The sequence below is a fragment of the Lingula anatina genome, chromosome 4 (assembly GCF_051362555.1).
Source record: "Lingula anatina isolate TDL-2025a chromosome 4, LinAna3.0, whole genome shotgun sequence".
Taxonomy (NCBI): Eukaryota; Metazoa; Brachiopoda; class Lingulata; order Lingulida; family Lingulidae; genus Lingula; species Lingula anatina.
Genome location: NC_141770.1, coordinates 8818585 through 8844429, shown reverse-complemented (window position 1 = coordinate 8844429; position 25845 = coordinate 8818585). Strand labels below are relative to the sequence as shown.

Here is a 25845-nt window from a genome sequence, read left to right as displayed (position 1 = left end):
GAGTAGAGTTTACGTCGGTCTTAACTTAGTCGTAAATTTACGCCTGCTAGTTAGGTGGTGCAAGTCGGTCGAAGCTCGTTTTCCACCATGGCTAGGCTAGCCCAGAGAGAGTTTGATGACAATTATCGTAGTTAACGTAGAAAATGTGGGTTGTTATTTGTTTGTTTCTTACACAAAACTTCCGCCTGTATAGCTTGGTTTTTAAAAAACTAATTATGTATATATATATAATTATAAGTGATTACTTAATACATTATATGTGTAGCCATGTACATGTATATGCATATGTTCAAATGAAATCTTACCACTTATGTAGGTGCGTCTTGGCTCTCAGCAGTACGGTTTCTTTAATTCTTTTCACAATTTTTGACAAACCATAACTAACCATAGACATTTTTTCTTTACATTTTATATCATTCATATTTTACTATATATAAACATAGAGACGAAAGCTTAAAATATCAACATTTTAAGGCTTATATAATATGTATTAGGTCTCTTGTATTTCTTAATCTCCAAGACGTAAGCTCGATTGAATTATATGATACCTCACGGTGTAACCATAGATAAGAAGGTCATGAAATTGTCGGCACTGTTGTAAAATTATAAAAAGAAAGCAATGTTGGCGTTTTTGCATTATTTTCAGACTCAAAAGTTTCAATAACAAATGGGAAGGTATTCAAATCCATTAATTAATAGAAATACGTACTGCCTGCGACGCGTTTTTTCTCATTTTAAATGACATTTACAACAGCATACTATAATAGCAAACTATAATAATATTTTGATTCGGAATATATTTACGATTTTATTTCTATATATCCAAGGCAACAGAAAAGTTAATGTATTTCAACGTTCTTATTTCTAAATCAAAATGGAATAATGTAGCTTATGAATTTCTCCGTCACTGAAATGATCCTTTTGTGTTTATTTATGTCATTATTCCATTATGACTGCAGCTGAGAACTCCTCATTTGCCCAATTATACCATTCACGTATTGTTGGCCAGTGACGCAACGGAGCGTTACTCGGGCGTAGTTACGACGATCAGTTTTTGTCTTGGTGCAACGGGCGTAAGCAGGGAGAGTAAACCTGGCGCACGGACGCCAGGCGTTGCGGTTTACGACAGTCGTAGCCGAGTAAATTTACGCCCTGTTGGTGCAACCTGGCCCTGATTACTATCACCTTTTAAAAACATTGTGTACACTGTCTTTGCAATTCCATCTGGAATACAACGGTTTGCACGCAAGCCTGGTGTAGGGCCTTTTTAGGGTTGTTCCTTTAACGTCACATGAAGCATTTTGATCGGCGATCCATTTTGGACACTTCCCATAATATCCATGGTTTTCCAAATGCAAACGAAATGGGATTCAAAATGACTTAACGTGATGCTATTTTCATTTTTTTTTTTAAGTTAATTTCTTATTACTTCATTTTACATTATTTTACCTGTTTGTCCTTATTCAATAATTTATATATCCTGACTTTTTCATTTATTTTTTATCTTATAACATGACTATTATTATTATTATTACATGTATTATTATTGATTTCTTCAATTTAGAGCCACCCATGCTTGTTTTCAAACTGAAGCAATTTATTATCTAATTGCATTGTTTGAAATAATCCTGTAAATTTCCCCTTAATTTTTCTATAAACGCGCAACTGAGGTGATGACACGTAATATGAGAATAACATGTGGTCACACAAATATTTCAGTCTCTTTTCAAAACGAGTTATTGACATTTTCACTATCTGAACATTTTTAAGTTTAAACTGTTTAAAATCGACCAAGGCTTAGAATCTACACAACATATTAAAAAGCCTGCCTACATATAAACACACTGCACAAAAATCTACGAAAAGTTGAGTTTCACTATCTGAACACTCTTAAATTAAAACTGTTTAAAATAGTCCACCAAGGCTTAGAATCTATATCTAAAAAGAATTTTTACTCCAACAAGCAAAGACAAATTGTTTGAGATTAAACTTTGATATTAAAATGTCTCTCAGAACCAAAAGCCGCTTTTTCTAAACAACATATTAAGAGACTGCCTACATATAAGCACGGTGCATAAAAATCTACGAAAAGTTGACTTTCTAAATTCAGTGCTTGGGGTTATATCTTCCAGCGCCCTGGTAACGTCCAACATATCCACTGTCTTCAACAGCATCTTCACGTCCCCCGCCATTGCCGGACTCATCAAATCTTTCCTTGTGAGAGCCAGTGTTCTCAGAGATATACGCGCCCTGAAACCAGATAATTTCTGAGTTACTTACAAAGTTACATGGCATACAAAATATTGCTTTCAAGTGAGCAGTTTCAAAACCCACTTGAGCTACATTGTAATAGAAAAGTGTTCAGGGCATGAAAAAATTAAAATAAAACTAGACTGCAACTGGCTTAAGCCAGTGGCGGAGGATTCCCCTGCAAAATAGGTGTGGAAAGGCTCTTACAAGGTCATGTGAAGGTCATGGGTTAAATGTGACCCCATATTCTGAAAGAGCATGTGCGAATTGGGGGGGGGGGGACAAAACATCACTTTTAGCCCACTTCAATATTTCTCCATTAAATAGCCGAATGACCTTGAAAATGAGGGTCAAGGTCAAATTTGACATTTGATTTGGGGGTTTTAGGTATATGTTTGGGGTAGTTTACTATAGCATGCTATGGCCAAAAACCAGTGTTTCATGGAGCACCCCTCAATCGATATCATATTACATGTAAAGACTACTCTAAGTGTTTGGAAAATTTCAGAATGAGTTATGTCGAAGCAGTTAATGCGCATTAATTCCACGGGGACTCTTGCTGATTGCAATCAGTTTAACAGATTGGAAACAAGAGAGTTAACTAAGACGTAGGAAGCTAGAATTTTATATTCTTTGTGAAACACTCGTAGTTGGCTACATTATAGTCGACTTCGGTAAGTTAACTAGCTAAGCGTAGTTCACTAATGATTATAAATTGAACAGTACATGTAAACTTACAGGTTGTCGAGCTGTATCTATGGGTCCATCACATTCAGCAATCTTGACTCTTACATCAAAGTCATGCGCATTGGTAAGTTTTTGATGGCGAAGCAAAACCTCAAACTCCGTAAAGTTTATTACGCTTGACCTGCAATACAATGATTGTATATACGGGTTTGCTAAATCTAACTCACTGTAAGCCAAACAGCGCACAGTTAATAATTAAAATATTCCTGATTCAAAGCAAAATACACTGTGACTTTTTCGCCATGTGACGGCTTAATTTTTTTTTTTTTTTGACTACAGAATGAAACCAACCCATGGCGTTTACTCAAAGAAAACATGATTGCAAAGTACCACAAGCTGTGCAAAAAAAATTGTTATAATATATATAAAACTCAACATGACTTTTTATCCGACAAAACTTCTCAGTAGATTAAATGAAAATCAAAGTTACAATATGGCACTTATGGTTAGAATGCGATTTACAAGCAAAAAAAAAAAAAAAAAAAAAAAAAAAAAAAAAAAAAAATCCAATAACTTTTGTATATGTAATCTAAACATGCTGATTTTCAAACTCATCTGACATTTTAATCAAACTAAGTAGCCAAGTAAATTTTATGTTAAACAAAATATGTCGTGGCATTTGGCGAGATCTTGCTTAAATGTACGTGCAAAATCAAACACTGACAGCAAAAGGATTAGATTAAGAACAAGAAATAAAATGATTTACCCGTTTGCTTTTGCCATATGGAATGCGACATCTAAGTCAATTGAACCAAACTTATCGTTAAACAGCTCGCAATCTGTAAACATTTTATTGATTGTGGCCTTTTTTGCGGTAGTCTCCCTTCCAGCAGACTTACAGTACTCTAAAAACTTGGCTTCCAGACCACTTTCGGCCATCTCGGCAGAATAGATATAACATCTACAAATAAAAGAAAAAATTAAATAGTCAGTATTATCACTTCATTGAGAAAAAAATGTTTTTTGATTAATACGTAATACGGTTTTCATTGCTGTATTTCAATCAATTTGACCAAAGTGACGTTTCCTTAAAATTAATTAATTTTGGTCGAACTGTTTGGCACACTACCGTAACACCCTTCCATCACAGTGCTTGGATTCTCACAGGAAAAAAGGATCCAGTACTCGTGGGGATATTTAAATTGTGCAATCTGAATTTTCATATTTTAATATGCTTAAAAGCATTACTGGTACATGCCAGGACAAAAGAAGAAATGCCCCAAGTACTCTGGGATACATGGCAGCTAAATGTACAATGGGTGGAAACAGAGGGGGGGGGGATCAAGGTTATTAAATTGATTTCAGCGTGTACATTACATCACATTATTTTCAACTAAAGAGATGTAGAGGGCTACAGACTATACTATATACACCCCTCTTTGTTTCAACGTCACCTGCTTGTTACAATGCAAGCACGGTAACAGTCCCGTAGCCAGCAAATTCAAAGGGGGTGGGGGGGCTTTCTTTGGAAAAAGTGGACCTTTAACAATGACACCTTTTTGCACCTAGATCAAATTTTACCCAGAATGAACCTTTCCCTGAAAAAAAGGGCGGTTCTTTCGAATCAACCGAACCCTCCCCCGGCTGTAGTTGACAGATATACTTAATTTGTGGCTGTAGTGAATGTGTTCTCCGTCAGAAGAACACTGCTGGGTAATGGACTACATCCTAGCACGTTACTGATATTAAAAAACTGAACTGTGTTTTGAAATGTCCGATCAATAGCTTGCCTTTTTTACACCGTCTGTAGTCACAATTTCAGCTTAATTTTATGTCTAACAGCCGATATAGGGTAAATAAAGAATTGATTGGACTGCAACAGCTACACTATATATATATATATATATATATATATATATATATATATATATATATATATATATATATATAAGATAAAACTATTTAAATTAATGTCTTTTTATAGCATCAAATCAGTCAAATAAAATTAAAATTATTTATTGCGACCTTTAGAAGTACGTGCTTGTAGTATACAATAAGCTTTGATTCTAAATAATAAAGATAATTTTCAAACTTAAGTTTATTGAACCTTAATCCCCATTTTCATTTTGTCTTATATAGGTAGATATACCCCTTTGAGTCCTCTAAACTTAACATTTTTATACTACTGTTCATTCTTTCAGACTAAAAAACCTTCAGACTATTGAACATGTCACACCAATGAACATGCTAAAAAGTTTCGCACTATTGAACCTTGCGACTATTCTCATGCATCCATTGGGAAAGTTCAGATGCGACTGAGTGTACTACCCTCTTGCGTCAGTAACAGCGTATACTTTGCTACTTAGTCGTACAACTGCACGGATTTTGCTTATTAGGGCGACGAAATGCAAAGAAATATCTGACTTTACAAATATAAAATATCATGGATGACATTTTTACTTTTATTAGCTACCGATATTCTTACTGGTATTATTTAAATAAATAAATAAATAAATAAATACCCAATGCTATTGATATTTTTCGTGTTTTTTCTTCCCGCCGGTATTGTCACCATATAAGGTTTTCTTGGGAAGGAGAAATGGGCTATGGAAAAGTTGGAAACCCTGGGGCTGGGGATGGTGGTAAGGGGGTATCGATGTGGTCCACTGTGCCTACACCCCATTCCCGAACCAGCCATTTTGGTTTACTAAGGCAACCCTCCTCCCACCCCAACCCACCCCACACTAGCAGGCTATCCCACCTGACAGATTTAAATAAATATTACTTGCTGCAAAGGTAAAATTGTTGTACATATATTATATTGTAGTACAGAAAAAGCAACTACATAATTAGATTTTTTTTCAGTTTATTCCCGGGGAAGTTACTCTGCTGGCATAGACAGATAGATAGATAGATAGATAGATAGATAATTCCAACGTGAGCAGAAAGTACAAAGTATTTTTACAAGCCCAGAATAAACCAAATATATCTACAATCTGCGTAACAAAAACATATCCATACGCAAGTTAGTCGAGTCGATATGGCCTAAATAATAGTTACTAAACTACCTCCGTGAAGCAGTACGCGAGAGTGGCTTTTTTTCTCATATACTCCAAAACTACCTCCGCCATATTTGATCCGCGGATCAGTACATTTGAGGATCATTTGTTGTGAATGCCCTCTTAGCTATCAATCGAGTTGTCGATGGCCTAAATAATAGTTACTAGAACGAAAACATAATGTTAGCATTAGAAAAAGAAACAGCATATATCAAATGACACCATCGTGTGTAGGTTCTCCTCTCCGAAGATATTCTACGAGCTAAAATCTCACACAGCAAATTTCTTGCGTATAGAGCTTGGTACAGGACAAAACAGAAAGCATGTTCTACTGTTTGGATTTCATCGATACCACAGATAGGCCTACATTTCCGATCCTCTAAAGGGACGTGGGACCAGCGTGCCTTCTCCGCTGTCAGGTCGTGTGATGACAACCTGCACCGGGTTGCAATAATTCTCTCAAACTCCCTTACGTCAATACCAGTATAAATGTCTGCTCTCTTTTCTATATAGCCTTATAATTTTGAGACCCCGGCACTCCTTCTTTACAGTTCAATAAGTCAGTTTCCCTATTCTGCTGAAAAAACATTTAGGTATTTGAATGCTTTTGTATTGGCCTACATACATTGATTCTGTTATCACACTAAAGTTGAAGTGATAGAAGTACACTATAAAAGTAAGCTGTGGCAGCGTGTGGTAGCTGTAACCATGGCAGTAGGCTTCTGAAGTAGCAGTAGAATCAAAACAATGCGATGGAGTCAGTATTATGCGATTCTGTCAGTATTATACGAAGGAGTCGGTAACAAGCAAGAAAGTCAGCATTATGGGTTTAACATAAAAAAAACCAACAACATAGAACCTAAAAAAAAAACAAGGAGTAATTTTGATAAAAGGTGCGTTATAGCCACCGACATTAGCAAAAAAAAAATAATAATAATGCAGAGCCGCTTTCTATAGTCTCAAAAAAAATCTCCAAACCAGCCCATATCTTTGACAAAGGTCAAATTGAAACACTTAAAATAAATGTCGCAAAACCCTCATGTGCTAGTACCCCATACATATACCAACAATTAATCAATTTTGATTTTTTTCGCGTTATGGTAGACTAGCGTCTAACTTATACTCCGTTTTGGTAAGCCTTTCGGTCCACACTAAAATAGGTCGAATCGGGGCATAAGTAAGCTCATCACACGTGCTATATTTCATGGGTTTATTTAGGATGAAGATAGCCTATATGTAGTTACTTCGTTCACTTACTATTTCAAGTGTACTGTGTTTGAAAGAAACAAAATATCAGGGTTATCAATGAATTCAACATACTCCAGTCTTGGGAGTCCCCCCCCCAATTGTTACAGCGATTTGCTCTCTTCAAAGCTGAAACTAAGACCCCATTCCCATAGATTTTAGATCAATCTATCCCTGTCACTAGATTACTGTCAGCTTAGTCGGCTTAGGGACCGTTCACATGAAAAATCTATTTTCTAAATATCTAAAAATCTATTGGCGGTAACTTGTGATCACGGTCTGTGCCCTGAATACCCCGCGGCGTAATTACTGGCAGCGCGAGTGAGTTACTTCCAAAGCTGTAATTAATTCTCGGCTGCGCTCGGAGGAGATTCTGATACCTTGACGCATGGGCAGTAGGTAGTTAGAAAGTAAATGGCAGTCGAGGTTGCTTTGAAAAATGTGTTTGTCGATTTTGTGCAACAACAAGACGAGGAAGATGAAGAAGATATACACACGACAGATATGAGTGCAAACCTCATGATCCGATGGCAAGCGATGCGGCAACGGAGGATGAGATTTTATAGAATGCGAGCTAGGAGGCGAAAACAGTTGGTGTTGCTTTTGTGGTCTTTGCTGATAGTTTCACCTGAGAGGACTATCTGGTCTCGTGAAAGGTAATGTTTGCTATTTTTATAAACAAGGGTATGTTTCAACAAGCTTATAGAGATTCTACTTTTACTAGATTTTTAGAAAATAGATTTTTCATGTGAACGGTCCCCTAAGCATCTGTCCCGCCTACTAAAAGCTGTAAGGGGGTAATTTACTATGGTGCGCGCTCGGCTGACTGCAATTTAGCGTGAACCTCCAGGGAGTTAGGTCGATCTAAATCTTAATCTCTGGATCGATCTAAATCTCTGGGAATGCACCACAAATGATCAGTTGGCCAACAGTGGACAAACTAGGCAAATATGACCGACCAACTTGAATACTTTCCAAAGGGGAATCTATTCAGTGTCTATTAGCGGATTAGATTTTTAGTGGGTTGCCATATTTAACCCTCGGACTAGTTAGTCTACTGTTCTGAATGCGGCCATACGGTGACTCTAATTAACCACCACTACTACTATTAATAATTATAAAGAAGGTACATTTGCTTGCTACTACTAACCTGGGATCCAACATAAGAAGGATAAGAAACACGGTATATCGCCTCTGAGCCATGGTTGTTTCAGGTAAACGCCCCTCTGTTGCCTAGTAAAACCTGTTTTGAGTAACGAAGCTTGCACATGCGCAAGATGCGCGGTTATGTCATATCGTGTTTCCCCTACAATATTGTCGAACAATGGTGAGGAAGCGTGCATTTTTAAACCCACCAGCATGCAATTTGGCTCAGTTGTAGGGAATGGAATGAAGATATATTGGCGTTCGTTAAAATTCCAATATGTCCCCCAAAATACCCTTTCAAGATAAAACCTCAAATATATACTGTTTTAATAGCTTTAAATATCATCTAATGGTTAGAAAGCACCACAGTATGAATGAAGTATCAATAACTGCTTTTTTAGTCATATAAAAATCCAATGTAATATCCAAGAGTAAATTCTAAAGCAGCAGCCCATCCACTGTAGTTATGTGGCAGTATGGTGAATTTATAATGCACAAAAGTACAATAAGGTCACCCAAAAACAAATTATTCTTAAAATAATACTTTTATTGTATTATTTTAAAACAAAATTTGATTTTCTTTAATGGTAAGAAAATATAACAGTATGAATGCTTCATCAATAGCTGCTCCTTCACTTACAGGGGAAAATTACAAAATCCCCATATATTGCATGCAAAAATGCAAAACCGGCCATAACCCCCCCAACCCCACCCCCCACCCCCCGCGTGGGGTTTGGGGCCCCGAGAAAATGTTTGTGTATTTTAATCTTTTCTCCATGTCAACTCCACTGACTTGGACCTAGGACCCAGTAAACAATATCAGGATTTGGGAGGGGGGGTCAGGGGGTCCTGACCCGCCCCTTCGATTTCTGAAAAAAATCACACCAATAGTCCCCTCTTGAATTTAGAATTTTGACTACATGTAGCTGAAGCATGGTTCCACATGAAACCTCTATTACAAGGGAAGTGTTTGGTGTCATTGATTCTGTTTCGAGAAATGAAGTGAAAAACAGTATTAACAAGTGCAACAACAACTGCACGCACACACACACACAAACACACAGAGAGAGAGAGAGAGAGAGAGAGAGAGCGCATGCATCACCAATGCGTGAACTTTTGCCCAGACAACCCGAACTAAGTGAAAAATTCAAGAAATAATATATGCGTGACATAATTTTATTAAACACATACATGTTTATTGCTGCACACTAAAGGTGCTGGTGCACATAAATGGTGTTTCCTTTTAAATAAGAGTGTGTTAAATATACACTACTGTTCTTCCAGAGATAAATCATTTACCGAAACAAGAGAGAAATAATAATAATAATCTTTTTCTTGTAATTAAAAGTTGGATTTAGTCCTAAAAGAGTGATAAAAGCATATTTAACACACTATGGCATTTAAACATAAAATAATTAATTGATAAGATAGCAATTTGTTTATTAAGATAGTTATAAGTTTGTACATTATAATTTCTGAGGGCTCAGGGGATACAAGTTTTTGGAGATCTAACAATTCTAATCTTTGGGAGATAAAAAAATTTTGAGAGTGTCTCAGAGAATGGCAATGTTCTTTACATTTTGGTTGTTAATGGTTCAGTCTATGCTAGCTGTTCCATGCAAAATACAAACGGCTGATACATGTGTATACAGTGTACGTCAATTATCGGCGCTGCAGTTTTGTATTTCAAAATGTTTTCATATGTCCCTTCGAAAAAGAGAGAATGTAGATTCAATACTATGTCTTGTCTTTGCCTTAAGGTTATTGGTTCTTTAGCGCATAGGACAATTCTAATACACTAAAAATGAATACTTACCATTATAACTAAAACAGATTCCTTTTCTGAATGAACTGAAGATATCATGTCCGTAACACTCACAGTGCCCAATGTCTTAGAATCATAAGCACAATCTAGTACTCCGTGTACAGTAAGTATTTTTCAAATTTGTACTTTAAACAGAACCGTGGTCTCTGTCGGACTAATACCAATATTTTGGACGTAAGGGGATAAAGTTAAAATACTGCAGCGTAGTATTAAAATGGACAAAAAATACCAGAAAAATATTAATTACCAAAAAGATAAAAATTACCAGAACGACAGTCCTAACGTGTGGCAACGTCACATGAAGATAATTAACAAATCAATCACTGGAAAACGAAAAGGCTACAAAAATTGACCAATACAATTGACATTTTATAGATTAATCTTTTCACTGCCAATTATTCGCTAGTTTATCGTACGAGACGGAGAATATTGGGCACTCTTTGTGCTTCGTCGACACTGAAACAGTGCAGAATTCGTTAGAGCATTGCCAAGTCTTCAGCCTCTGGATCCTTTAGTCCGTTGCCGTAGCCTCCGCTGTGCATCTTTGCCTTCAACTTGTTGTCCTTAAGCATCTGCTTGAACGCGTCCTTTCCGCTGTTTGTCTCCAAGTCGAAGTAAACGCGGCCCACTGTGTTCAGGAGCCGGTCCACTTTTTCTGGGAAATGATTCAAATCGGTCTCCACCGAGTTCTCCTTGTCCTGACCCTCGGTCTTCTCGTTGTTCAGTTTGTCCGGGGTGGTGGCAGCAGTGGGTTGACCGGCTTTTGGAGCCCCTAGCCCCGTCCAGAGCTTGAACCTAGTTACAATGAAGTCCACCATCTCGTATTCGTTGGGCTGCTTGGAAAGGTCATTCTTGACGGCGGTGAAGCTCTCGTTCATGATCGACAGGAACATGTTGATGGTGATCCAGGAGACCAGAACCACGAAGAGGACGAAGAAATATGGCGCGAGTTCACTGGCAGATGCCAGCCCCCAGAAGTCGAACTTTCCCAGCATCATCTGCATGCAGGACTCGCTGGCGTACAGCACGTTGGCAAAGTTCAGGATCTGAGTGCCCATGTCCAGAGTGAAGAATTGCACGAATGCGAAAAACACGATAAAGAACATTACTGCGAACGCAAACAGGTGCTTGGTGCTGTGCCTAAGCGTTGCCGCCAAAAAGGACATACGCTTGTTAAAGCGAAGCAGCTTCAAGAACTTCAAGGTGCCGAGACAGCAGATGAAACCTAACATGTAGCTGTACATCTCGTTCCAGTAGCCTACATACTGGAACTTGATATAACTGTTGCCATGGGACTCCTTGAAGGAAGTTGTCAAGGTATCGGTGAGAAGCAGACGATAGAAAAACACCACAGCGCCACCAATCGAGAACGCAATGATGGAGAACTCCACAAGATTCCAGAACTCTGAGAAATACTTGCATCGAGCCCGCCACATCTTCCTACCCTCTTTATACATGAAGAAGAATATAAAAACAAAGTATGACACCTCACAGAAAATCTGGAACCCCATTGCAGACCCAAGATAGTTGAACAGACGCGTTGGCTCAAATCGGTAACTGGTAAAAACGCCGCCAGTCTCTGGAAACTCTGCCACCATGGTCCCAATGGAGAAGAGGTTGATACCGGGGTTGTAGCACGTGAACTCCACAAGCACCGCGCGGGTGTACTTGTCTATCCACTTCTCCCTCTCCAGACGCTCTCCCAGGGCAAGCAGGGTTCTGGCGCTGCCTCTAAGCTCCGCCACATACCCTCCGCCGCCGTACACCGTCAGCAGACCGTAGTGTGGGTAACCGTCGAGCTCGCTAGAGGTACGGTATGTGTACTCCGGGCTGGAAATATATGCAGTGATAACGCACTACACAAGGCAAATTATGCTATGTACTGATATTTCTGCCTAACTATGACATTTTTAAAGCAAAATAAACATTTACTCTTGTGAAACTCCATAAATTGTCAATACAATAAAATTAAATAAAAAAACATTTACTGTTACCCGTCAAAATTTGAAATACGGGTTAAAATTTGTAAAGAGCTATGCCCATTATGTTTTGCATGCACTTTAACTAACTACAAAAGTCCTATGAAGGTCAAATGTGCTACTGTTCCATATTTACACACACCTTGAGTTGTTGACGGTGGAGGTACCGTTGAAAGGGACCCAGCCCACTCCAAACGACCCATCCTCCTCTTCCATTATGCTGTAGGCCTCGTTACACTCCTTGATCACTTTAGTCAGTAGGTCGTGGATTCTGCACTGCCCTGGAATAAAAAAAGGAAAACGTTAACCTATTATTATTATTATTATTATTATTATTATTATTATTTGTAAATCTCGGGCCACCCTAGAGAGAAAAGCATTTCGTTTTCAGAAACTATTTTTCGTAACAGCACAGAAATCTTTCAGAGCAGAGAACTGAAAAAAGCATAGCACCAGTTTTGCGGCCAATCACAAACAATTATTCGTCCTCTATTTACGTGATTCCATTTAAAATTATCATTCAATATCGTACAGTAGACCCCGTTATTACTTATTATCCTTTGTTTTCGAAGATTCAAGATAGTTGAACAGGTCTGGAGATGATTAAAGGCGTTATCCCGAATGCAGTCTTATTACAAAGGATTTAGACAGTTCAATTTAAAATGTGAAAAATAGTCTCATTGGATCTCAGTTTTGATAGTCAGAAAGTTACTATTTCAGATTGATCCATATATATATATGATTTACCTGTTGACCGTTTCGTCTGTTCACTCTGACAGACTTATTCGCAACTGAATAACATGTTCAGGTGAAGGTGAACAGGTAATAATTACCCCAGTTTTAGTTTCGTAAAGTTTTGTAATTAGCCACGCCTGTCTCACCTGGCTTCACTCTGACCTGCCTCATGGTGGCATATCCCATCATCCTACACGTCCTGTCGCCTAGGAAACCGCGCTGACCCAATGGCGGGTCGTTGTTGTACCAGATAGAGGCCCTCAATCCGGGCACCAAGCCCTCTTTATACCAGTGCCAGAAGTGAGTCGAGTTTTGCAACTGAAATAATAATAATAATAATAATAATAATAATAATAATAATAATTCTCTCGCTTCCTATTTTACCTGTTATTTAGGATTCTTTAAGCAGTGTTGATAAATGACCGTTCTGTCCATTTTAAGAATCTTTATTTTCATCCACGTTTGTGTGATCAACCTCCAGTGCATAATACATGTTATTATTACAATGAAGGCAAGGTTGTTGATTTAGAATTGGGGTCATCTATCCCATTTATGTAGTTTCATCCATTCATACATGTAACACAGCGTTACAAAAGATATCCGTACCATTTTAAATGATCCTGGTTTTTACAACTGAATTCTCACTCGTGCAGAATTTTATTTTTAACACAAAAAACATTTAATTCAGTAAAAAAAATGGTGATGGTGGAGCTATCTGGATGTATTTTCGTTTGGATATTTCTCCAATTTTGGATATTTCTCCAATTCTCATTTATCTATTGAGAATCATTTTCTCACCCATGGAACTCACAGCTCGTTAACGTGTCCTTAAATGCGTGATGATAAGTATCCAGTGATGATATTTCTAAAACTTTACGTCTGCGGCTACATTTGTAGGCGCCGAAAAAGAAAAGTGAAAAATGACGTCATACCTTAGTGAAGTCCATGGTAATGCTTCCTTTGAATACAAAAAGATCGTCCATGTGTCTTTTAAGCAGGAAGCCGTAAGGGTCCCTATTACCGTAACTTATCACCATCAGCAGCCAGAGGAACAAACAGTAAAATATGATCTCTCGCAGGATATCGTACATCTTAAGCTCTTTAATGCGTTTCTCCCTCGCCTCCTCCAGTGCGGCGGGGTTGGGAGGCTTGTAGGCGATCTTCCTGGGCTTGGCTGCGCCATAAGCTGTTAAAATGTATGGAGAGCATTTTGAAAAAAATAATGACCTTCTCATCTTCTGAAGCCGTGTTATCAGTAAAAAAATTTGTATTTTACAATATATAGTGATGTAATCTATTCAGCAATGTACTTTGCATAGATCTCGTTGTCAGTGAAGAGTTGTGTTTTTTTTCTTTATTTCTAGAGTCAAACATTCGTATGACGCATTTCATTTGCATTATTTATAACGGACTGCCACAGCAAGGCGTCAAATTAAAGCACAGAACAAAAACTCAAAGGAACATACCATTTATAAAGTCTCAACTTAAATATCCCTAACTTATAACTTATATTTTAACTTAAATATAACGTAACTTTAAGGCAAAAACAATGACTTAATGTTTCACAATGAGTTCTCACTTTCTGGTGGATGAAGCCACATTTCATCAGTTTGTAACTGAGGTTCTTCTTCGTCTGCCTCTCCCTCCTCCTCGTCCTCATCCTCATCGACCTTCTTGATTATCAGCGAGAAGAAAATGGCCAGCAAGAAAACCTGGGAATATTTCGATAAAAATAAGATATCGACAAAATGCCTTTCCCCAATTAAGCCGTATATTCTTTAAATCATTAGCTCTGATTAAAAAAAAAAATCAATAGATGCTTTTATTTATTTACAAGTAATAATAATTAACCTTAGAATACATTTTTACACTTAATAGTATGAAGAGATAAGATTAATTCACCGTACAAAAATATGACTAATTGACTAGCGAGATGACTGGAAGACTCAGTCAGTGACTGAACGAAGGACTGACTAACTGCCTTTCTCACCTTGACTGGTTCAGTGAGGAAGATTGACGTCAGGAAGGAAATGATCATAGACGTGATCCACTTCTGCGCTTTCGTCTCCTGGAATGTTATCCCGTACATAGTCACCAGAAATGCCGAACCAAGGATCAAAATCCACATCAGTATCCAAGCCACGATGGTGAACCACCACGGAAGTTCCAGCGGCTTCTTTTTCTTCTTTCTCTTCCCCTTCCCAGCATCCTCTTTGTACTCGAAAGCCTCGGGGATGCTGATATTAGATAAGCTTTGGTGTCCTTTGTCATAGGCTTTAGTGAGCGAAGCAGGGGTAGTAGACGGCAACTGAATTGAGACGGTCGTCGCCGAGCGGCTCTGGTTATACATGCTCATATTTTCCCCGACCCTCTCGTTCTTTTCAAGCACGATATCCCTGTGGGACAACGGGTCTGGCGTTTTCAGCGCTCCGCCGAGGGTGGAGGTGCTCTGTGTTAGGATGTTTCTCTGCATGGCAGCCTGGATGCGGGACGGGCGCTTCTTCCTTGGTTTCGCTTTGCGGAAGAATGTGACGATCAGGAGGTTGACGGGAAACACGATGATGGTTCCGATCACACCCACGTAGATCTAGAATGGAAGAACCCACTTTATAAAATAATTATTCTTTTTCTTTCGTTTTTTTCGAAATAAATGCCTACAATAATTCAATTTACCATCCGCTGACTGCAAAACTGTCCGACAGAGCCACTGCTTATACCCACTTGCTTGTTTTATTTATTTATTTTTATTAATTAATTAATCTATTTATTTGTTTATTTATTTTTCGTAATGTCAATCACGTACGGCTCATTAGTTTTCTTTTACCTGTTCCGGTGATAAACTGAAAGGCCCAAATGTGATTGCGTTCGACCCTGGCGACTCCGGCACCGTCTCATAAAACATAGCACTGGTCAGCATGGTCATATAGAGCAGGCAAAGGCAGCAGGTCACTCGCTGGAGACGCGTGAAACGACTCCGAGGAGGGCGAGCAACCACGGAGAACCACAGGTGCCCGTCACCAAGGTTCTTCTGGGTGGTCTTCGTGAAGAGGTGGCCAAACTCGACCATCTGCTCGCGGCCTGCTACAGGGAGAAGACGGTCAACCTAAAACGGACGAGTAAACCAAAGTAAAAACAATAAAACCCTCCTTAACTTAAGTTCCTTTACATTGGACGGCGTCCTTTCTGCGTCCCATAGTACGGCCCCGTTTCAGAGTTCAAAAAATACTTAACGTGCCTACAACTGGCCAATCGTTGACCATTCATTCTGCAACCAACGCAATTCTTGTGCCTCCTTTCTAGGGCCACAGCGATGCAAGTTTCATGGTCGCAGAAAGGACGTAGAAAGGACGCCGTCCAGTGTAAAAGGGATTTTATCGCGCGATCAATGGAGGTGAACATTACTCGTCACATGTAGACAGTGGATCATACCCGTAACACTGAGTACTACAAACTACAAATTGCCTCAGAGGTGAACGAGTCAAGCAAATCCTACCTAGGCAATCAGAAAGAAACTGGAACATGCTCGGACCGGACGGATTAACATTTCAATTTTGCCAGACCACACACACAAAAAAGTTGACCACCATGTACCTGTCCGTCGTCTTCCTCCACGGCAAACCATCGGTTGCAGATGAAGTGGTACTTCTCCTTGGTCTGCAGGTCCTGCACCAGGAGGTATTTAAGGTACCAAGAGGCGAAGTGGCCCTTGCCAGAGTTGTCGTGCCAGATGCGAAGGTAGTTCAGGTCGCCCAAAGGTCTAGATACAGGTAAAATTATTTTAAATGGTATTAATGTTAGCCTTCAAGCTTTTCAACGTGAACGTCCGATGCAAATCAAACAGCGCAAAGTACTAAGCAGTAAGGAGAGTCATTCAATTGGCAGATACAGACAAATTTTCACATCAAGCTTTGAACTGGTTCAGACTACCTACAAAGTCGAAAAATGTTAATATCTATATTTAAGGTTTATCAATGCCTTCACTCAGTGTCCTTTTTCACACATGACGGAACGTACCTACCAATATTTCTAATATGGTTTATACTCAAAATGAAAGTGAAATGAAGTGAAGTGAACTGAGACATGACCTACCCCCGGACGGCTAACAAGAAACGATCGACCGATCCCCTCATCAAAGTGCGTCGTTTGTCGTCTGCCAGCGTTCTGACGTCCGTTTCATCGTATTCCCCAGACAAAATAAAATTTACCTGGCGAAAAAGGCATTTTTATTTTATTTAATTTATTTATTTATTTATTTATTTATTTATTTATTTATTTATTTATTGTATATTTGGTTTAATTTACTTCCCTAAGTTGATATATGATTACGTTACCAACATATGTACATTCTTTTACTTAGTTTTCTCATCATTAACATTCAAAATATATAAAAACAAAAACGCATTAAACAAGCCTAAAATATATGAAAATTATTCTTTACTTTTGATTCGGTGCCCGCATTTCTTCTCATCCCAGTAAATACGATCATTTCGTAGAGGTAGTGGTCATTAGGGTCATTGTCCGGCAAAGGAGACACGCCCAACTGTAAGACATTACATATACTACTTGTAAGATAATGCGAGGGTCAAAACGTCTCAAAGGTTTATCTTATGTTAACTTATGTTACGATGCCAAAGAGGAATGTGTGTTATAAACCATTCAAGTGGAGTGCGGAAATCGGAGTGGGATGACCCCCATCGGCAAACAATTTTTTATCCCAATGTACAATCATTTTTGAAAAAATGAAAAATGAAATAAAATTAAAATTGAGCAAAATACCATCTCACACTATGTGGATAGGCTATAAATTAGCTTTATGCTTGAAAAGCAAACATCATTGCGAGACTAACCAAGTTTACAATCGGAAAAATTATGTAACACACATATACACCCGCACATCTTTAGAGCATATTTGAAAGAAAACAAACCCTACCTTCTCCACGTCTTTCCTATCCTGTCTTCTAGCCCATATAGCTGTCATGATATACAACACGGCTATCAACATCTCGGTTATATACAGGGTTGGATTCCTGTCGAAAGCCGCTGCGCCAGAGAAGACAAAGTTCCAGTCGATTGTGTTGGGTTGGACCACCCAGCCGCCCATGAATGACGTCAGATGGGTACAATAACATTGAGTAGAGTAGTGAGTCGTCTTGTTGCCAACCTGAAAAAATTGTCTCAGCCATAGAGCGCATCCAGAACAACGGACTAACGTATCTGCGGATCAAATATGGCCGACCCACCTGAATACTTCCCCACGGGGAATCTATTCAGTGTCTCTTAGCGGATTAGGCGGCAAGTTTTTTTAGTGGGTCGCCATATTTAACCCACGGACTAGTTAGTTCACTGTTCTGAATGCGGCCTAAAACGTAAGTTCTTGAAATAGACCCGATTACTTTCCTCTACGTATATATCCTTGTCGATACCGTTTCATTACGGTGTACCCTTTTATATATAGGCAGGAGGACCTGTCAGGGATAAAAAAAACGTAGGGTGTAACTGTCCAAGCGCATTCATTCATTCTTTCGTTTTAACAACGTTCGATCCACAGGGTGCTCTACTCACAATGCAGCCCTCCGTACTGACTGCCGTCATGCCGACCGTGGCAAAGTAGCACCCTGATGTGTACGTTCTCATGGTGTAGTTGGTGGTGATGTTATTGGCACCGGTGAAAGCCTCGGTGAAGTTCCCGGTGAAGTTTGTCCACCGTGGGCCATACAGTTCGGTCTCATTGTCCGCCAGTTGTCGTATGCCCACATAGTACTTGCCAGTCTTGTTGCCGACTTGGTCGCTCTCTATGAAGACTTCGTAGCTGTTCAGAGGAGTACCTTCGGTGAAAGAAAAATTATTGATAAATTGTTTTAATTAATGATTAATGGAAATCAATTAAAATTAATTAATGACATTTATGTGTCAGTACATTGCAGGGATTGAAAATTTTTACAACCAATTTGACCTGTTAACAGTATATAAACCAGCTTTGCCAGTATGCATTTTTGCAATATAATTTTCAATTTATCCAAACGTTATTCTTTCGAGACTGGAGCAATCATGTATGCTACACTGTATCTATCCTCCAATCGCGAAAACACGACAAATAGAAGGGAAAATTTTACCCATCCGTGAAAAAATTATCGCCTCGTTTTTTTTTTTTTTTTTTTTTTTTTTTTTTTTTTTTTTGCAATTTGCTTGAATTTAAGTCGCAATGAATTCAATGAAGCCGAGAATAACAGCCTACATGCAATCTTATTATCAAACAGCACACTTGTACCTGCAAAAATGAATGGGAAGCGGATTCCATCATGGGGGGGACTCTCTGTCACGATACACTGGACAGCATTTCTTGATATTTTAACGCCTTCTCATAGCCACCACCACCCCACCCCACCCCTTTCTGGGTACACCTTTTTTGTCTCTTCTACCCTCTCCACTTACCATCAGCAGCCAGTCTGACGGACGGTACCAGTTGCCAAAAATCAAACTCCCCGTCCTGCAGCTGAGGCGGACTTCCGTGTCTCACCAGCACCAGGAAGGTCACGTTGCTCTCTGGCACGATCTCAAAGTGTATGGCCACATCGGAGTCGGTGATATTCGCGGACCTGTACGACAGCCCGTCCGCGGGGTCCATGGGGCTGTGGTATATATAGTCCGCAGCGGGGAGCTGACCGCTGGTGTCGCGGTTTATGAAGATCTCGATGGGTTGTTGGGTGTTCGAGATGGCCATTGTGGCCCCATTGTCGTCTTTGAGGTCAAGGGATACGGTTTCGGAGCCGTTCGCGACTTTGTCGGAGTTCTTAAGTGAACCGAAGGGGTTCGATGCAAATTGAACCAACTGAAAGGGAGACGTTTACATATGCATTCACCTCACAATAGTTATTCCAATATATTTTTCAAAAAATAAAGAAAAACTAAAAACAATTACTTAAAAGGTTTATGCGAAAAAAAAAAACAAATAGTACATATTTCTTTCTTTCTTTCTTTATTTATTTATATCTTTTATCATAACTCTTTTTGTAATTTATCAAAAGCGTTTAAGAGGTCATCGTTCAAGCCATAATTCTGAAAGGGAACACAATTGCCTTTCACTAGTATCATCATACATCAGCACTGCCCTCACCTGCACCGAGACCAAGCTATCCCCGGATCCCGGCCCGGATGCAGGCCGGATGCTGTTCCAGGAGGGCAGCTTGGCCGACTGAAGTTTCAGCTTGTCGATCTTATTGGGGTCGTCCTTCACCAGTTCCATCTTTAACTGAGGGGTCTCCACCCCCAGGGAGGGCTCCCCGGGGATGGTCTTGGACAGTAGGACGTCAGAAACGTTGCCTATCCCTGACATAAGGGTGGAGACAGCACCGCCAGACTAGAAGAAGGGAATATGGCACCATTATTAAAAAAAAAAAAAAAAAAAAAAAAAAAAAAAAAAAACCGCTATACTTGGGTACATTTCCAATTACATTTATGGAGGTTTATACATATAGGCCTACATAAGTCATTTTCGGATATGCAGATTCTGGGTCCATTACATGGGTCTATCAATGTCAGAAATTCATATGTATGACAAAGTAAGCACACAATTGCAAGCACGAGTGAACTTGAGCACACACACGCAGAGTAGCCTGCCCATGCGGGAGTTTTCCAAACTCACTGACAGAGTAGTAGAAAGGAATAAGGAAACCAGTGTAAAGTGTCACCAGACTAACTGACACTGTCCTACATTGCCACTTAATTACAAATATGGAGCTTTATACATTTACATGTGCCATTTTGAAATATGCAAATTCTACGGGCCTATCTTTTTAAAAATATTTCTGGGAAAATAAAAACATAAATACAAGTACAAGAGTGAGCGCTAGCTCACACACGTAAAGTAGCCTACCTATGCGGGAATTACAAAACAGCCACGTCACGAATCACTTAAAAAGAGTCGGTTAAAGAATGACTTTCTTAAACCAGTGACCTTCATACATATCACCGGACCAACCCAATTGTTCTGGGATTTTCATCAAAAATCAATCAAAACGTATTTTTTAAGTTAAATCGTGTAATAACTCACCACTTCTTTCTGGCTTTCATCACTAGTGTATCGACCAAACTGGTTTCTCGCTTCTTCTTTTGAAAGCCCTGCCACATCTGAAAAGAGGATGATCCCAAATATTGCAATAACTCGGAACGGAATACCATCTGTTTCAGTAACCTCTACTCGTTATTAAAAAAAGCACAAAAACATTTTACTGGTGGGGAAAAACTTCTTTTAATACGGAATACGTTTGCTTACATGCAAAAATGACCACTTCACCCTTTTCCACACATTTTCTCGAACAATCTTTGGATTTTATTCATCCAAACATAATACCTATGAGCTAGGAAATCTCGATTTTTTGGTAACTATTTTACAAATAAAATAGAATTAAAAATCCCCCCACCCCCAGCATCTTAATGCAATTTACTTTTTTGTTCAGTATTTTCTAAGTCCGCATCGTAGTACATATCATTCATCGACTCCTGCACGTCCGATGGTAACGGGTTCTTTAAGGCGTACGTCGTTGCCTATAATAATATGATAAATTGTTTAATTAATTAATTCCTGGGATAGAGAGATCCTATTTCACAGTTCTACTGAATTAACGCATCTAGTACTATTACAGATTAATGAAATAAAACTCAAATCAATCTTCATTAGAAATCAAATAAGAATTAAAACTGATATTATTTCCGCTGATTAAACAGCAACTAGACACCGTTCCTTTTCAAGTACAAATACACTGTGAAGGTGTACAACATGTACCATGCCCCTTTGACTTATAGAAGAAATATCCTACTATCCACTACATACATCTACGTAACATGCATTATAATGTGATGATAGTACAGGCCCGTAGCCAGGGGGGGTTCGGGGGGTTCAAAAGAACCACCCCTTTTGCTGGGAAAAGGTCCACTCTGGGTAAAATTTGATCTAGGTACATATAGTTTTATGGGAAAAGGTCCACTTTTTCAGAAAAAGAACCCTCCTTTTGAATTTGCTGGCTACGGGCCTGTAGTAATTGACAGTCATGAGTGACTAAGGACCGGGGAGTGTTTAGTAGAGTTACTGAGTTGATTGACATGCTCTTATTATACTCATAAAGGTGCGTGTAATGTAAACGGGAGAAGGCCGCTAGAGATTGAATGAGATAGAGATAGAAATAGAAAGAAAACGGCACGGGAACCAACTGGTAATTAGTTAATAGATAATATGAAAGGTAATAACAGAGTTGTATTTACTACCGCGGGTAACAGCAAAAGATAAAGACAAAACATAAAAAGCATTCCACTTACCGCGATTGTTGCCCCTACACTACTCAAAATGGTGGTAGCCAGTTCTACAGTTTCTTCCTTAGTTTGTTCAGCAGCTTGTGCCTGAAGCACGTCGATAAATCCGCTCACAATGGCAGTAACCTTTGACTGAAATGAACATGGCAACTTCCATTTTAGAAAATGTCTCCACATTGCAACTGGCGCAAATATGTACATGAAGAAATGAACTTAATATACATATTACTACTATCTTAACGCTTTTAATGATGATAATGATGATAATGAGTTTATTCGTGGAAGTAATAGGCCTCTGACCTAAAATACATAAGAATCTGAGATATCGAATTACACACACTGGACAATAGAAGTGTAAACCCCTGAATCAGAGTAATCAAAGTTATTAACCTGAAGAGGCGGAATATAAGCAATGTCAGAATATCGATACAGTTGAATTGTTCAGTCAGAACCGTTTCTTTTGTGAAATTTGATGTTAATAAAATAATTCCAGGCGCATATCATTCCACGGTCATTTATCTCCCCCAAAGTATTGGTTCAGTAGGGGTGACACTTCTATTGTCCAGTGTGTGTAGTATTCCTCTGTGTTCAAACTCTTGGGCTGTTTTGTTACTATGAATTTTTTAACACAGTAAGGGAAGTTCATTTTAGGACGACTATGGTGAACATGATCATAACGTTTGTAAAAATGTGGGTGTGTGCGCGCGTGTTTGTGTATCTAAAGCATCATGTATTTTTCGTTTTGTTATATGGATACACATATTCCACAAGTGTAGTATTATGTCTGATATTTAGATTACTTACTTGGCTGCCCCGTTTTATCTCAGATGGTTGCTGCAGTACTTCCGTGAGGCAGCTAGCCAGAAGCTGCACCTGCCTTGGGGTGGTGGGTGCGCTGTCCGACACTGCGTCGATCATCTGAGTTCTTATCTGAAAGGGTGCAATGGCATTAATTTGGGATTGCCGATATCTTAGCTCTAATAATCTATCCTTTGTCTTGTCATATATGCTAGCTAAAATGACGCTATTAATCGAAGGGAAAATACACATATAATGTTACCAAAAAATTCAAATTATTTGCTGGCCGTTGGTTACCCTTATTCAAACAGGTATGTTTAAGTGTGGTTTTCATGTATTGTCATAACAACAATTTTGGGTCTTATCTCTTATGAACTGAAGAATTGAATGTTTATATTGTACACAGACGTAATCTCGATGAACTTCGAAATACGTCTAAGTCAGTTTTTAAAAACAGAATTGTGTTTCATTTCATTTCATGTCCCAATTGTTAAATTACTTGATCAAATACATTTTACTAACAAGATGGCAATGTGTGCGTGCATGTGTGCGTGTGTGTGCGTGCAATCTCACCAATGCGACTTCTTCACGGAGTGCTTCCTTTTCTGCTGACGACGTATTCTGGGTCTGAAACATTCGATTTCAAGGTTTGTGTATCTTGTGTGATGAAAACTTCTTTCGGATATTTTACTGAATTAATATTTCATTTGGAAATGCTTATTGCGGACTACGAATAAAAAATTAACGATTAACTTCTGAATAACGAATAAAACTGATGAGTTATGAGCGATATGACTTTTTTATTTCAAATTCTTACCGAGGTTGCTTCACTTGGTCCAAATCCGGAATTAAACCCTGGCAATATAAGAATAATTGAATTAAACACAACAAACGCCTATTCAACTACCCTCTTCCAATATATCATATTATTTTAGACATATTTAATAAGTGATGAAGGATAGTGGTATTTCAGGTACAGTATGTGTCCAAACCACCATTTAAATCAGGATGCAGTAAAAAGCAAAGCGTTTAATTATTTTCATAATCTCATTATGGATCAGATACATTTAAACATATCGCTCGGATAACGTTGAAGACTTAAGATTCAAATAAGGATTTGAATATTAAATGCTAGGATAAAGATAAAGTCAATTTTGGGTTTTAATGGGAAACCAGAAAACAAAAATAGGCCTACGCACAGCTTTGTTTTTGGTGTTTTGCATTCAGATATTTAGTCAGGTTTATTCAGAGTAAGTTCCTTTTCAAAGTGGGCCTAAATGTTTCAATTTGACAACTGAATCCATTTTTAACAAAGGGTCAATATTGTCTTTGAACACAACATTATAAAGTATTCTACCTTCAGAACTGCCCAAGGTGTTAAGCACAGACGCCAAGGATTGGATAGTCTGCGTTGTGTCTTCAAGGTTCCCGTTGGCTGCAATCTGGGCTATCATATTAGTGCTGCCACTAGCGGTGAGGTTCGAAACTAGTGACTCTACCTCTGTTGTCGACATTGGGTTCACCTGAAGAGGAAATTGGCCCATTTATGTCAACAGATTACCCACCACCTTTGCTCATTTCTTTTTTCTTTTTCACTTTTTCAGCAGACAGTCGTGCTCAACGCAATTAGGCCTACCAGTCAATCAATCCGTTTGTCTAGTGACAGTATTTAAAGATAAAAAGTTTTTTTAATGACACAGTATGTGAACACGCCATACCTGTATGCGCCCAACCTTGTACGTCGTTGTACTGCCATCCGAATCTGTGATATTGGTATATATAGTCATCCAGTAGTTGTCGTAAGAGGGTCCCTTTGGCATGGATGTATCGAGAATTCCGCGTGAATTAAAGCCAAGATTCTTCGGAACGCTTGACCCATTGAACAGGGCTGAAATCGAAAGCAAAGATAACAGTCTTGGAAGCAGGGGTCCTTTAAGATTAATATAATGTCTATAAGCCACTGACAGGACTTTTATTATTATTATTATTATTATTATTATTATTATTATTATTATTGTCATCGTTTTTAAGAACTGTGCTTCGGTCAGGTAAACGTTCTTAAATAAGTGCTCTTTTAATACCCAACCCTTATGCGACTTACTTAAAATTTAGATTTAAAATAGCCCATCTTCGAGACTTCCAAATATGATCAATTCACTAACAGAATGAACCGCAACTGTCCAAAACATGATTATTTACAGTAGGCCTACACAGAACAACATCAATTGCCAGGATCGAGGCACAGTGTACAGAGTTCCCATTACCAAAGAACTTGTAAGACTCTATGAAATCCTCATCTGTCCAGCCTTGGCACTCGATCCTCCAGTTTTTAGCCGTGGACACTTCGGCGACGGTGGGACTCACGGAGCAGTTGCCTCCATCGGGCGGGTCGTTGACCAGCAGTATCAGCTGCGCACTGCCCGACTGCGCAGACGTCAAACGTCTGGCCACCAATGTCACCTTCACTTGTCTGATGTTGGGCTTCGCTTCATATATGTTCCTTTTAATGCCAATCGAATAAGAGGCATCCCCTACATAATAATGAAACATAAAATAAGCAATCTGATTAACATAAAAAGAAAACTGTTAAAAAATTGAATATAGACAAGTATACAGTATGGCCGATTGTAAATTAACGATGTAAATGCACAACATTAAAAATCAATTGACGTTTTAAACTTCAGATAAATAAATAAAAAATAATAAAATGACAGAGAAACAAATGAAAGTTTTCGATGCATACACACACACACACAGACTGACATACTCACACTCACACACAGACACGCGCACGCACTTTTTTATGGTACAAATT

At 38.8% G+C, this 25845-nt stretch overlaps 2 protein-coding genes across 3 annotated transcripts; both read right to left on the bottom strand.

Moving 5' to 3' along the window:
• Positions 1–938: 938 nt before the first annotated feature.
• On the bottom strand, positions 939–8566 carry LOC106179418 (tubulin polymerization-promoting protein family member 3-like). Of its 2 annotated transcripts, none has more exons than XM_087011018.1 (4): positions 8392–8566; positions 3704–3898; positions 2989–3118; positions 939–2250 (listed from the first exon to the last, which is right to left on the bottom strand). In XM_087011018.1, the coding sequence occupies exons 1-4, from the start codon at positions 8442–8444 to the stop codon at positions 2107–2109; spliced, it is 522 nt and encodes a 173-aa protein (XP_086867144.1). In that variant the 5' UTR covers positions 8445–8566; the 3' UTR covers positions 939–2106. The 2 variants fall into 2 exon arrangements, with proteins under 2 accessions (XP_086867144.1, XP_086867145.1); XM_087011019.1 differs by lacking the exon at positions 8392–8566 and adding an exon at positions 6364–6502.
• Positions 8567–9547: 981 nt separating this feature from the next.
• LOC106168381 (polycystin-1-like protein 2) lies at positions 9548–25612 on the bottom strand. Its single transcript, XM_087011319.1, has 23 exons — positions 25295–25612; positions 24749–24918; positions 24388–24553; positions 23848–23885; positions 23604–23657; positions 23037–23162; positions 22239–22364; positions 21371–21470; positions 20977–21053; positions 20041–20283; positions 19359–19755; positions 18489–18751; positions 17857–18087; positions 17365–17466; positions 17016–17131; positions 16518–16683; positions 15751–16029; positions 14917–15513; positions 14506–14638; positions 13859–14112; positions 13073–13244; positions 12334–12472; positions 9548–12042 (listed from the first exon to the last, which is right to left on the bottom strand). The coding sequence occupies exons 1-23, from the start codon at positions 25578–25580 to the stop codon at positions 10689–10691; spliced, it is 5589 nt and encodes a 1862-aa protein (XP_086867445.1). The 5' UTR covers positions 25581–25612; the 3' UTR covers positions 9548–10688.
• Positions 25613–25845: the final 233 nt, after the last annotated feature.